The 14,760-nt window shown below is 43.3% G+C and overlaps 1 protein-coding gene across 4 annotated transcripts in view; it reads left to right on the top strand.

Annotated features, from left to right (window-relative positions):
- Positions 1 to 14,760, top strand: part of pcdh15a (protocadherin-related 15a) — a 121,918-nt gene that overhangs the window by 80,243 nt on the left and 26,915 nt on the right. For all 4 annotated transcript variants that reach the window (XM_029835286.1, XM_029835285.1, XM_029835283.1 and 1 more), the window contains 3 exons: positions 1,109 to 1,225; positions 3,050 to 3,190; positions 4,215 to 4,327. In XM_029835286.1, the coding sequence (XP_029691146.1) occupies positions 1,109 to 1,225; positions 3,050 to 3,190; positions 4,215 to 4,327 (371 nt within the window). The remainder of the gene's footprint in view (positions 1 to 1,108; positions 1,226 to 3,049; positions 3,191 to 4,214; positions 4,328 to 14,760) is intronic.

The following is a 14,760-nucleotide window of genomic DNA, read 5'->3' as shown; positions in this document are numbered from 1 at the left end:
CAGCTTGGTTCTGTGTAAAAAAATATTCAAATAACAAACACACACTTATTTGGGATCTTGAAGTTCCAGATACAAATATGAAATCCTTTGATGGAAGCATCTGCTCCTCAAAGCAGGATGAGTCGACTAGGAATGTTCTGGTGCACATACGCGCATCACATTTAAAAGAAATCTTTTAATGACTTGAATTTCTTTTTGAAAGATTGTTTTTTTTTCAATTCTTTTTTTATTGCCAGCATTTTCATTTGCATGTCTTTCAGCGACAATGTCTCAATTGCGTGACTGCAGTCTTTATATTATGCTGGATAAGAGGCAGCTCTTAAAGTAATACAGGAAGGGCTGCCACAGCCAGTTTGTCCTCTGATAAGGACACACATTGTTGTGGTGTTCAAGCTGTCATACAGGAACTGTGCTGATAGGATGAGATTCAGAGCAGCTCCTTTATATAAAATGGCAGACATGAATTGGAATGAGCCTTATGGATTCTTCCTGTATTCATGAGGACTTGAGATGGTGCTGAGTCGGCTCCTTCAACATATAAAAACCTCCTGAGGGTTATTGAAGTCATTTCTGTTTGATTTTCCTTTGGATTGTTTTTCTGTTTCCTCTTTTCATTGAATGCCTTACAGTGACGGATGGAGTGTCCTGTGGGTCTACTTCCTCCCAACAGGTCTCTTATTTCTTCCATCCTTTTACTGAAAGTGAAAAGGTCACCTGAAAGACAGACACCCTCACGTGTCCTCGCATACTGCTGCTAATGTGTCAAAACAGTGGGGAAAATCAGCTGTCCTCCTGGATTAGGCCGCCGTGTTGCCGAGGAGTGTGCACCACTCTTTCAGGGTTGTAAACTGGAAGAAGGGATGAGGAATTTAGCTACAGTTTTTTATGGTATTAGAGATTTTAATTTCACTCATGAGCTGTTGGCATATGTTTACATTTGCTTCAGATTGTCTGCAGCTGTTTAAACCCTGCAGTGGGGAGATTTATTTATAAAAAAAAAAAAAAAGCACCAGCTCATTATGTGCAGAGCTGCACTTTCCAGCCAGCAGCAGCAGAGCTACATTACAGATGCAGTAAAATAATCCTTCCTGGAATCTCTTTTCTTTAGGACATGAATGACTTCTCACCCGTGTTTAGCCAAGACCTGTACAAAGGCATGGTGGCACCCAATGCAGAGAAAGGAACGGTGATAACAACGGTGTTAGCGGAGGATCGGGACCCTCCGGTGAGTAAGAACCTTCGCAATACGTCACGTCTATATTTAATACACACAGCGCATAAAGTACAAGCTACAAAATTTAGGCAGATGTTTATCTCCTTATGTGATGTTTCATCCACAACCGGCTGGAGAATTTGCCACAATGAATTTTGAAGAGGCTCAGAAGGCTCTTATTTATAGACAGTAGCACTGCGTACATTAAGGTTCCTCACTTGGATGAGTCATTTATCAGATCCCCAGATTTATTTATCTCTCTGAGCTTAGTGCTAAAAATGCCTCTTATAAGTACTTCTGGGAAGCCTGGATGTGACACCTTTTAAGACTACAAATTATGACTGGGGAAAACAGGATGGAAATGCCCCTTGTGACTTTTTTAGTCTTCTAAGAGTATGTCGACGGAATAAAATACAAATTTAGGTTTTTTTTTAACAGTCTTTATTCTGCATTCAGTAGAGTAGAAGCTGTTTTATTTGCTGTGGCATCAATCTTTCAGATTTCTCCAAAACAAACCACTTTTATCTTTTGTGTGTCTATTATTTATAGTTGTTTGTGGCTTAATACAGATCATCTTTTCTGCCAGAGTCCGGCCGCTCTTAATTTCTGCGAGACTTTCCATACGTTTCCCCCGCTGGTGGCATCACATCAGGGCTGGGTGACTTCGGTCGCGCTGTGTTGCATGTGAAATCTGAAGGATAATGCCTGTCGGACTGAGCCGTGGGCGGAAGTCACCTCACAGCGTCACAATGATGACAGCACGTCTTGCATTTTCCCCCGCTTTCCTTGTCTCATCTCCACCTCACTGTTCAGACTTGAAATGTTCTCTTTAGCTGGGACTCAAATCTTAAGGATTTTAACAGGACTTAAAGGCAAGTCATGTTGAAGAGGGAGGCAAAATGACCCCAAGCTCAACTAACTGGCACATCGGAGCGATTCTGCAGACATCTTTGACAGACAGGGGATTAGAATTTGAACCCAGAGCTGATGAACTAGCAGGTTATTGAACTGAAACTGGGAGCTCAAATGATTTTGTTGATGGGATGTCTGTCAGAGACTCCCCCCAGCTGAACAGAACTCAGGCCTGTTTAAAAAATGACATGCACACTTTGTCTCTAAAGTAATGATGCCGTAAACAAGAGCTCTGCAAATTAAAAAGTCGATTTTTAAAAAAAAAAAATGTTTTTCTCGTGGCAACAGCCCGCAGGAAAAGGGGTGATATCGCCTTTTTTTTATTTTAAATCAAGCTGTCTCCAACAACTTTTTCATTACCTGTTGGAAAACAAGTTGAAAAGCTTTTAGAGGTGAGGCCCACTTTGCAAGTCCCCCTCTGTGCATTCACTCTGATGGTTTTTGTATATTGTAAAGAGACACTTGTGTGAGGAATCCTCCCAGAGGATCAGCTGTTTCTACAGGTTTCACCTCATTTCTCTAGCCTCAGGATTTACTCCCTCCCTGGGGAGTAAAATCAGTGCAGAGAAGGCAGCAAACCTTATTAGACAGAAACCAATGGGATGAAGCTGCAGTTATATAACGTAAAGCGATGACTATTAATCAGAAATCGTGGTTAATGTCGTGAAGAAGTTACAGCGCTAATGTAGGTGTTTTAGTCTGCGAGTCAGTTTAACGGCAGTAATTCTATTGTCTAATGAAAGGCCAGAAACTTGAAGCACTTAATGTTTAACTATTTTAGAGAAGATCAAAGTTTTTATACTCAAACCTCTTGAAGAAAATGTAAGAAAGCCATTAACCTGCCTAATTAATTTAACTTTACTGTCTTTGAAAAGGTGAAAGGCAAACCACTCTTGTTCTTCCCACTTCTTCATCTCCTTCCAGGATACCCCAGCCAGCTTTGTCCGCTACCGAGTTGACCTGGACAGGTCTCCCTACAGCGGCAGCATCTTTGACGTGGAGGAGGAAACGGGAAGAATCGTCACTAAGGTCAACCTCAACGAAGAACCCAGCGTCACCTTTAAGGTGAGCCCACGTAGTGACTGGAAAGGCCGTTGGGAAGTTTGTTTTCTCAAGGTACCAAGAAGAGAAGCTGATCTCGTTCATGGGGCCCAAAATAGGACACAGGAGGCATAATCAAGTTCTCCCAAGCTGTGAGAAGTCTCCAGACAATATATTTCTCTGCTCCTGTGGGGACCATATTACCGTAAGCCTATTAGTTGCTCTTTTGCTGCTGCTCAACTCTCCCTCAGTAAACCATTGAGGAAGTGCGCTCACAAATGCAGTCCCTATAATCCTGATGTTCGCATGACATCAGCAGAGATGTTCTCATCCAAACACACGTCCTCCATCTACAGTCAAATATTTCACCTTAAAATATCATCAAATCATCGCTCTTCATAACCAAAACCTCCACGTACTCCTTCAGGCTGATTGTGCCGACTCATGGTCACTCATGGTAACTGTCTATATAATGATGCGTATTGTGATACAGAGTGGGCGAGATCAGCTCTGCAGCGTCGCTTCCTCCTGCTCGCCAGTGCTTCTCCGTGTGTCCACAGTGATAATTACCTCCTATGTGTTCCCGTATTGATGTGCTGGCACATCTAAAATTCTGATCAGTGGGCCACTCGCTCAGCGATCACACCGTCAGTCCCAGTGAAGTCACTTCTTTGATTTGGGCTCCCGTGTTTCCTTTGCGCTGGACTGTTTCCCTTCCTCTGTTTCTTTAAACACTCACTTGTGTTTATTCTCTTCCTTCCTATCTCCTCTGTCTCCGTGTCACCCCAGCTCACTACCGAGTTCTCCACACTCAATGATTGCAGATCAATACATTAGTACACGCTCGTGGCGAGTCCAGCAAGACGGCTCACAGCATCCCGTTTTGTCAGTCCGCCCGTGTTAAGATGCCAAACATGTCTTCACCAGGCTGCCACTGGAGGGAAACGATCAGTGCTGTGCCTGGTCCAAACAGCGCCGCTGTTATCTAAGGCTTCACATTTGTTTCTGCTTCATTAGCTTCATCAGCCTCTTCTCTTCTGTGCCACAGTTGTTTATCATCGCCTTTGACGACGGCGAACCGGTGAAGACCAACAGCACTCTGGTGGAGATCACTGTCCTCCAGCCCTCTCGGATCCCCATCTTCACCCAGGAGGAGTACAGGTTGGTCATCTCTGCACGCGCTTTGTCATTTGGGCTTTCAGGTTATGTGTGAATGGAGCTGCAGGGCTTGTTCAGACCCTCATTTCAGGTTGTTTAATACTGTTCAGTTTTCAATGTTACCACTTTGTGAGTTATTGGGCCTTGAATTACCTTCAATGACCATGAAGATACAATTTCTTGTGCATGCCTTGTCTGGTAAGGACGATAACTGTACTTTATTGTTCCCCGAACACTCAATAAGATTCTTGCAGGTCTTCTTGTTTGCCTTGCTTTCTTCCCCCTGCTTGACTGATGAATCAGCTTTTAGTGTGAATATGCATTAGAGCTTCGGGGTGGATGCGGCTGATCATCGCTGCTATAAACATAATTTGTTTCTCACTAAAGGCAACGGACGGCTTTCTTTGAGTTCATTAGTAGCCTGTTTTGACAATATTAAGTGTTTAGACCATCAAACTAGCAGAGAGGTGGGGGATGATGGAACAAAATCTATAGTTCTTTGAGATCACTGTTGTCTGCACATGTGATCTATGAGCGTACTCTTCCAGAGCTGATTAGAGCTTGTCTGAACTAATATTACTGAGGTTTATGGGCCAAACACTCATTTATTATTAAACCAGCCCAGTTTGCTTTGAGAAATCTGCCATGGTGGTTGGATGGGTTTACCGTTCTCTAGGAGATCCTAAACATTCACCTTATCTGTAGTGAGCAACCTTTGTGACCTTTCATCATATCTTTTCCGCTCTCACTGATGTTCTTCATTCTTTCTGACCACACCTTAACACGAGCATATCTTCAGGGGGGGTGTATCACACATATAGCATATCAACGGGGGGTGTATCACACATGATCCAGCCGTTCGTCTGTGTTCTGACCTTCTCCTGTTGCTCACTTTTTATTTAATCATCCATAGTGAATCAGCGGTGTAGTTGCTTTCTGTCTGACACAGGCACACGTACACCAGTCAGGGACCTCTGTAAAGTAACAGTGTTAGCCGTAGCCAGTGACAGATCTGCCCTAAATTGTGAAGCATGAAAGCATTAGCCAGGCGCTGGAGCCACTTTTGGCTCTCCAACAGAGAGCATCCAATCTGCTCCCTCTCTGATGAATCGTCCACCTTATTCCTCATCTCTGCGTGTCTCTCCCAGAGGACGGTTCTGAGCAGAATTCATTCTGAAAACGTTAGCAGGAGATCTCATCTGTCTCTGTGATAGCAGTTAGTTATAGCAGCAATCAGGTAAGCTATGCCTGCAGGTCCAGAGCACACAATTAAACCATCTCTGTGGGGTTTTGGCTGACTTAATGAATCCTGCTCCTGCTTTATAGTTGCTCACCTCCATCTGTCACTGGGAAATGAGGGGTTCCCAGTCATTGTTGGCTGGAATAGATGACTAACATTGGAGCTGCTACTGCAGCAGCGCACTATAATGCTCTTTGCAGAGACTTTGTGACCATTTGTCGAATCAGAAATACAAAAACATTTGTAGACATTTTCGTGTTTGACTACCCTCCAACTGTTTTTCAAACATGCATTCAGTAATGTTGTTTACCTCAAACCAGTTGTGGGTTTATGAAATGGTTTCCTGCAGAGGGAGGGAGTGCATTTACCTCAGCAATGCTTCTCACTTAAAGCTTCAGTCGGTCCCACCCCCCTTTTTTTCTGCTGCACATAAACACATTTTAAATGCTCACACATCACTTCAGACGGTGGAAGAGCGTGGTGATGCATTAATGTTGGTGTTCGGTGTCATTATTCACTATTCAAACAGAATTACATCAATGCGATGTGACAACCATCTTCCTGCATCATTATTAACGCTAATTACAACCAACTGTTTGGTAATGTGGCTGGTTCCCATCAGCTGCTGTGCAGTAGGTTTGCTCAGTTAACATTGTATTGGACTAATTGTGCGCTGATGTTAATGTTATTTTAGTAGAAATTCTGTTTTAAATGCATTTCTTTTAAAAACTGCCTAAATTCCATGGGGGAAAATATGGGAATCCAAATTGCCTGGAGTCCTTTGGTAGCATCATTTTAACAGACCCAATCCAATAATATCCCTGATCCCAACCCCAGCTTCCTAAATTATTAGTTATAGTTGCGCTCAGTTGTGTCTGCCCCATGAGACGGTGCTGATCGAAGTCAATCCTCTGCTAGGAGTTCTGCGATCGACTTTGTAATCCCTGATGGCTTCAGCTGTTATCTGCCACTTTTCAGGGTCTCGACTGTGACATCATCTGTAACAGCAACAAACTTCTGCTTTGTGTGTGTATGTAAAAAAATAACAAAAAAATATATATATTAAAAAATACAATAACTTTCTACTAAAAGCTCGTAGATATAATGCTAACAGGGAGTCTTTAGTACTGAGTGGATGAAAATAGAATAAATGTGCATTTCCCCTTGAGAATGTGACACGTTCCCATTATGTAAATCCGCTCTTGTGTGCTGAAGCTAGATCATTGGCCTCGTGTTGAACGCCTGTGGTTTTCTCTGCTTTTACCTTTCTCGCAGCACTTCCACTCCTAGATCCAAATCACATGAGAATTTAGCCTCGAGCCTCTGGGTATTTCATTTTGCTCCATCCCAGCTCGACTTTGCCTGAGCGTTACCTCCTCGGTTTGGCTCGCCATGTCAGTTTACTCCATGTTAGCCTCTGAGATTCGGAAAGTCACATTATGGCATCAACAGAGCTGAATATATATTTTTTTAATCAGTTTTTTATTTATTCACACTGACTGACTCTAAGGCTTCATAATGACACCCCGCTGTGTAATTTCCTTTAGCGATCAGGTTGCGTCCTTGTTTAGATGTGCTGTTAGCTGTGCTGTGTGCAGAATGCAATAACATGACAAAAAGAGTAATTTACTGTTCCTGTTAGATGGCTCATCGCCTCATCCTCTGCTTCTGTAGTGTGTATTACCCTAAACTCGCTGTGTTAACACTCCAGTAAGGGTCCTGCACGCGGTTGTTCAGCTTTTTGATGTCGCTGGTCACTGGTGGCCCCCTTTAAATCTCCTTTTCCCAGGTCACAAGTGACAAGAGCCAAAAACCAGGAACAATACTCGATTGTCCGCGTAAAAAGACGTGACCTCAGTTGCAAGAACAGTTTTGTGGAATCCATTACATCTCACACACAGTACAGTGTAATGCAGTGATTGCTGCCTTTTTCTATATTTGTCATATTATTTCTACTTTGGATGCAACACTGTTATATTAGCAGACCCATACAGCTGAGGGACAGCTATGCGTAGAACCATTTTATCTGTCGGAGCATTTGTTCGGGACATTTTCAGTTCAACCAGAGTTCAGCACGGCCTTGTGTTAACATCAGAAATGCAGAAACGTCCCAATACAAACACAATACCGACCTTTTACTGCGACGTTACCTGACATCACGTTGTTTCTGGTCAGCCCATGAATCTATTGTTATAGTATTTCCATGCGGTCTCCTCCATTTACTGTAGAGCGAACTGCTGCCCAATCCAACATGACTTTTGAGTTTTTAAGGAGGTGGTGCTACAAATGTTAATGAAGCAGAAATGCAGCCCACCCAACCTGACTGCAGCACAAATGACCTTATCAGAAATGACATAATCAGTGTAATCTGCCTTCTTCTCCTTCGCTCGTACTTCAGCGAGGCCATCGGGGTATCGGAAACAGTGTTAAAATGATTCATATCATCGACTGAAGAGGAAACCATCCGGGAGTGATCATGTATTCTCTTTATGGCGGCGATGTCGCAGGCAGCAGATGTTGCTCCATACCTGCAGCATTAATATGCAGCCCTGCAATAGTCGAACACAACAACAGATTATTGAGCGATGCCCTTAGTAACATTGTTAGCACACCTTAGTGAGCGGTGTCACCACGGGTACCATCAAGAGTGGAGCTGCTAATTATGTGATTACTGACAATATGGGGAAATGATTCTGCTTTATGACAGATGAACGTTACAAACTCACTCAGCATTTTCTTAGGGAAGCCTTTTAGAGTAGATGATTTCTCTTTTAGACTTGCCTGTTTAATTGGGTGTTTCCTGCGTTAAAGTTCTGAGTATTTAAACACCTCAGAGTTCTGAAGTAGAAGAAGAATCATTCATTCATCCCACAGAAATTACTGTTTTTACACACAAGATGCTTTCAGTTAATGAATGTGAACATATAGTGAACACCTGCACATGTAATCATTAAGTATTTGCTGCCTTGCTCAGGAGTACCTTCACAATCCTCTGAAAGCCTCCCAGCACCTTACCGTGACTTGAACTGCTGCTGCTGCTGCTGCTGCTGCTGCTGCTGCTGCTGCTGCTGCTGCTGCTGCTGCTGCTGCTGCTGCTGCTGCTGCTGTGACAGAAGCAGCGACAGCAGCGCTCGTTGGGCATTTAAAGGGTTACTCTGAGCCCTGCTGGGGTCTCTCCCACACTGTCTGCATGTGTCAGGGCAAATAACCACATGCTTACAAATAAAACCCCAACAAAGTCAACCCTCTGCTTCTGCCACCTCATTCCCTCCGCCCTGTCTCCCATCATGTGAGCTACAGCTTGATGTGTGGATAGCATTCATCCTCCTGAAGGGCATGATTGATTTTCAACCGCAGGTTTGAATCCGCTGTAGCGAGCCTTGAAATTGTTAAAACCAGAAGTGCACTGACCTTTCACTAGCATCTGCTAAATAGGCAGACGTCACTCGGCTGTCTGAGAGACGCCCAGTCACATTTATTTCACCAATCCCAAATATCAGCTAAAAGGTCAATGTTGCAAGCCTGCCAAGACAAGCAGAACACGCTGGACTATAAGTCCTCACTACAAACCAATAGTAAGCATGTGTGGACGCAGGATCGCCAACAGTCAGACTGGCGCGGACATGAAGAGAAACACCGGCGAGGGGAAAACGTAAAAAAAAACAAAGCAGGACTCGTTTGTTTGCCTCCCAGTAAGAGACGGAGTGGTTTCCAAATCTTATAAATGCCCCACCGCGGTGCTCTTGAAGAAGGAGGGATGAGGAGGAGATCAAACTGGTTTTACTGGGCAGAATCCAATATGTGAGTCAGTGCAAGGTTTAAACTGAAGAAGCCTCTTGTTTAGCTGTGTAGCATTATGTAGCACACATAAAAGGAGGTGTTCGTTTCTGAATATAATTGGGCTGCTGTAAATAAAAGAGCTGCTGCTTTCAAAGAATCCTCATTAGACATTTAGTGTCATTTTTCAATGAGCATGCTCATTAAATATCGGTGCCATTCCAGACCAATCTATAACGCCTGCGTATGTGTTCTAGGTGACATGATTAAGGTTAGAGTTATTGTTGGGGCACAAAAAGACAAAGGGATTATATACTATTCTGGCTAAATTTATCATTAATTACTATAGCAATTTATTGTTGAAGTCAATGTATTTTCAAACAAAGGTCAAAGCTTTGAGACAGTAAAAACTCACTTCTAGGACATGTTGGCATATTAAGATTCTCTAATCTTCAAGTTGGAAGCAGATTTGTTTGTTCAAAATGTGTTGGCAAGTGAAAAAGTCTTTATGACAATTTTATCCTGGTAAAATGAGGGGAAATGGTGCAAATGCTTTACAGACCAAATAAGAGTCTGTAAATAAGTATAAGACATTTTCAAACATATGATGTGATTTTTTTTTGTTTGTTTGTTGTGGTGACAAATGTTGTGTAAGAAAAGTTGATTTAGGCAGGAGCAGCAATTAGTCAGGCATGCAGGAAACAGAACCGTTTCACATTGTGAGCCCCAGCGACTGGCCCAGTCAGACACCAGCGTCCAGGCGTTTACTGGCCCAGGGCTGGAGGATGATATCATCCAGTGGGCTGACACGGCCAAGCCGGCTCATACTGTCCGCCAGAGCAGTAAATGTTGTACTCCTCAGCGTCCCCCTCCCTCGTGCCCCTGAGAAGCTGTTTTGTGTTTTGACGGCCTCTTTCTTTTCCTGGAGAAATGCTCCAGTGTGACCACAACAGAGACGGCGGGTCTGCTGTTGCAAGATAAGTGATCAGAGGAATGGCTCAGAGAGGAACGTGATCAGACCTGTGGTTGTGATGACAGGTTCCCGCTTATGCTAGCTGTACTCCCTGTTACAGGTGTTGGATTCCAGAGATGTTTTTTTAGCATCTGAGACTTCATTAGTAAATCCTATTAGCAAGTGAGAGTCAGCAGCCCATCAGGAGTCTGAGCTCATATCTGCACGTGCTGAATCTGGTTTGCAGCAGCGAGTCTTTGATTGAGCAGATGAGGAGAGGTTTTAAGGCCACAATAGTCAGAGAGACCTGTTAAACCTCCCGGTTTAAGGCCATTCCCCGGAATCCACTTTGACATCCATCACATGTACAGAATATTCCATTGAGCATTAAAAATGTTCTTTGCCAAAAAAAATAGTCGGGATTTTTAAAGGCCAAGTGTTCTGCTATATGTTTGAAGATTTTTAAACTCCTATTTTTAGGGGCACTTAAAGGCAGTAACCTTTAAGATATGGCTTTAAAAGTAAAAGAACAGCAATAACAATGATGTCAATGGTCTGGATTATTTTAGAAAATGTGCAATACATATACATAATGACTATAGGTTTCACAGTCCATACAGTCTAAATATGAACATTAATGATGTCAGTGTCTTTCAATGAGACTGGTTTTAAAATGTTAGGCTCACTGTAGTTTATTCTGGGATAAAACTGTTCTGTGTGTTGTTCTACAAATTGCTTCAGAGCTTTTTCATTTTTATGTAATATTGAAAGGAGCAGTTAAATCTCCCTCGCTCATCATAACAATAAGAATTTGGGGCTGTCAAAGGAGAATGCAGACTATTTATTCAGATTAATCACAGGGCCACTGTGGATTAATGTAGATTAATCACAATTAATTCTAGGCCGTTGTTAATTGTGTTGGATCAAATAAATATACCTGCTTGAAATTTGTTTTATTTAGCAAATTGTGAAACCTGCCTAAAGGCTGTTTCCATGATGATTTTGGTGTTCTTAGGATCCAGGCCAGACTTTGATTTTTGCTTTGATTGTCTCCTAGGTAGACATCACCCATGTGTGTGTGCATAGGCCTCCCCAACTGCTTGATTCATGTTTGGAGTGGCAGCCTTTTAAAAAGGACCAATAAGATGCGTAGAGATGTCCATCTTGATGGTTCTGCTGACAAATAGCATCATAGCACCAGTCCTGGCCAGTGAGTCAACACGTGCTGCATTAAAGTTCCAAAATACTCGAGAAACTAAATTTGTTATCCCCTTAAATATATCTACAATAATGGAGTAGACTAGGAACTGCCATCATTTGCATTACATTTGCAAGTATAAATACTGTAGATGAATATTTAGACACATGGGATCATCTGATTTTCAAATCAAGGCCATTGCAGAATGAAAGTGTTTATAATTCCCTCTGCAATGAGCACTGAGTGGTATGAAGAGACGTTAGGGGTTATGAAAGGTGCTAAACTGATCTAAGATGAGCCCCGATTCCTCTCGACATCAGGTCAACACACCTGATTTCCAGAGCGTGCGTCCAAGGCCGTATGTTTTCCTGCCTCGCTGGATGTGATGGACAAGGCTCCGCTCTGCCCGCTGATGTATGCTGATATATTCAGCCACAGAAAAACCCCTCTCCTCCTATGGGAATAGAGTCCCTTCTGTGATACCCACCGAGTGAAGGGGGGGGTGCTGGACATTGCCACTCGCTTCAGTATTCTGTCCATCGGCACCACCCTGAAATCACAATACCATTTCCTGTCAAACTGGGTCAGAGCACGCACGTTGGTTCATTCCCCTCCTGCCGCGCCACCAGTCGCAGCATATGAAGCTTGGCCCTGGCCCCTGTGACAAAAGGGTCAATGAAGCGGCCCTTGGATGTTTCAGTGCTTCCTACCCAGAAGTGGAGCTCTCTGTCTTTGCTTTGTTAGTCAGAATACGTGTGGGAAGAGAGCAGCCGCGAACCGGCTGGATCATTTTGGCCGAAATTGGCTTTTATTTTCAAACCAAATGAATCCTCCCGCTGCTTGTTTACAGGCGGAGGCGCGACGAACAAAGCGTCCCATGAATGTTGAGATCAATTTGTCACCTTGGCGACGGCTCCCAGTCATGTGAGTCTTGCCAATTAAGCGCAAGGCCACACTAAAGAAGGGAAAAGGCCCTTTTTGCTCTTTATTTGCAGGTAACATCACGGTCGCAGGAATCAAAATGAACGGAAACAATGCTTGAAAACGGGACCCATTATTGTCTAGATCATTGTAGCTTAACCAGCGATGCGTTGCAATTGTTTACATTGTCATCTAAATGAATTGCATTATTTTACCAACCGTGAAAATGCACCTTAAACAGGAGTCTCCTTAGTTTAAACCAACTGCTTTATTGACTTCCTGTTTTCCTGCTTCCTGCTGTTTGACTGTGATCATTTTAACACCACAGGCGGCCTCAAAGGGGCCGTGAGGGGCATTTAACCTTTTCAGAAAAATATTCTAATGAGGCCTCCTCCTCTAAAATGGTATGAACTGGAAAGTTAAGATGCTGTCGTTTGCCGAGGACACATAATCGTACCTCTGACAAAGAATCCTCCTGTTCCTTGCTGCTCTGCCTGGACCTGGACCTGATGTGTCCTGTCTTATTTACTCACAGGTCACCAATTAGCAAGTGAAAGACTCGGTGTTGGTTCAGTGAGCCAGGCTGATTAACCATTGTTCATGGTGGGGTTAGCAAGTGCATCTCTGTTAGGACTCTTGTGCTTAGGACCTTGAGACAGGTGAAGACCTCCTTGCACCCAAGGAGATCCCTCTTTATACATCCCACCATTTCCCTCTCTGTGATATAGTGCATGAATAGCAAGGGGAAGGCAAGCTAAAGAGATCATTGACACATTTTCAGCAGCCCCTGCGCTGCACTACGAGTTCCAGACACCTCTGTCTTGTCTCATAAGCATCAGTGCACCATTAGCCTTGGGGCAAAGTGCTCTCCGACACCTGTGTGCCGCCCACCACTCTCAGTGGCGTTCCGTTCACCTTGTCATGTTGACGCCAGGGTTTTGCTGCAGCCTGTAGACATGTCAGCTTCTTATTCTTCTACTTAACTTTGATACAACATTTTTTTTTTCTCATCCAAGGATGAAAGTACTGACGGGTGGGCTCTTCTCATTAACATTTATTACTATTCATAACGGCATAACTGACTTGTTTTGTGCTTTGACAGATGAATAATCTTCTTGAGAATTTTTTCTGGTAACATGGGTCATTTGTCAGTTCAGCACCCTTAAATTCTAGTGAAAATGAAAAATCGTAATTTTCCATACAGTTGGTTCTGCTGGACTGTCTTGTATTAGCATTAGCTAATGCTGAACCGTCTGATAAACTGACGTGAACCCACATGTTTGATTCACATGTCAGACAAATATTGAAACAGTTGACAGTTTATCTGATATTTCAGATATGAATCAGCCCATATTCTTTAGAGGCCAACAGATATTGATCACCAAAGACGACAGCCTAATCCTGGACAGATAAAAAGGTGCCCAGAATTACACTCCTATTGAGAGAATAACTGCCGGTCCTCCTCAAATTGATCCTAGTTGTTGTATTGCTGAACCGCTCAGTGGGGCAGCATCTGAGGGGAGCCAGATATCTTTTGAGTGCACATTTTGATCTGGACGCTGGTGTGCGTGCGCACCTTTCTGTCCACATGTGCCCCATTTCCGCCTACACAGCTGCACGCTTGACATTCACACGCGGCTCCGCATTTATCTGCAGCTCACAGCCTTCAGCAAGAGCCGCTTTGTAGGGAAGTCATAACCTGTCAACTCGGCTTGTTCCCAACAATCACACCATGCAGCCCAACACTGCTGTCCCACACGCGGTGCTTTCATAACTGATCTGCACAGCAATTAACACCCAGATGGCAGTTATACATATACAACAGTCGGCGTTCCATCCAGGGCTCCCGCAGTCAACCTGTCATAGTGTCCTTGAGGAAGATACCGAATCCCAAATGTCTCCTAGGGCTGCCTGGTGGGTGTGTGAATATATCTGGTAAACTTTGACCCTCCTGCCACCAGTGCAAAGTCAAAAATACCTGCCTGTTTTTATACATCTAGCTTGTCTCATTGACAAGAGTAAAACTGTGCAAGCGGACGCCCAGAAGTTTTAAATTTGATTGTAGAACATGCAAATTTGGAAGGAATGATGCCTCTGGGTATTATGTGCAAACATTTCATAAATATTAATTCAATAGATTTTAGCTTTTTTTTCATCTCTCTTATACACATCTCCTGTGAAACATAATAAGGTTTAGCATTTAAAACATTTCACTTTTCTCTCTGACCGAGAGTCCGCAGAACTTCACGAGCACGTGTCATGTGATGCGAGTCTTTTATTAAAATTCCATTTAAATTTGATTTCCATCCACCCTTTTTTATGAGCCACCACTAATATGACTCTTTAAT

The sequence above is a fragment of the Takifugu rubripes genome, chromosome 4 (genome assembly GCF_901000725.2).
Source record: "Takifugu rubripes chromosome 4, fTakRub1.2, whole genome shotgun sequence".
In the NCBI taxonomy this organism is placed as follows: domain Eukaryota; kingdom Metazoa; phylum Chordata; class Actinopteri; order Tetraodontiformes; family Tetraodontidae; genus Takifugu; species Takifugu rubripes.
This window is presented reverse-complemented; position numbering and strand designations above follow the sequence as displayed.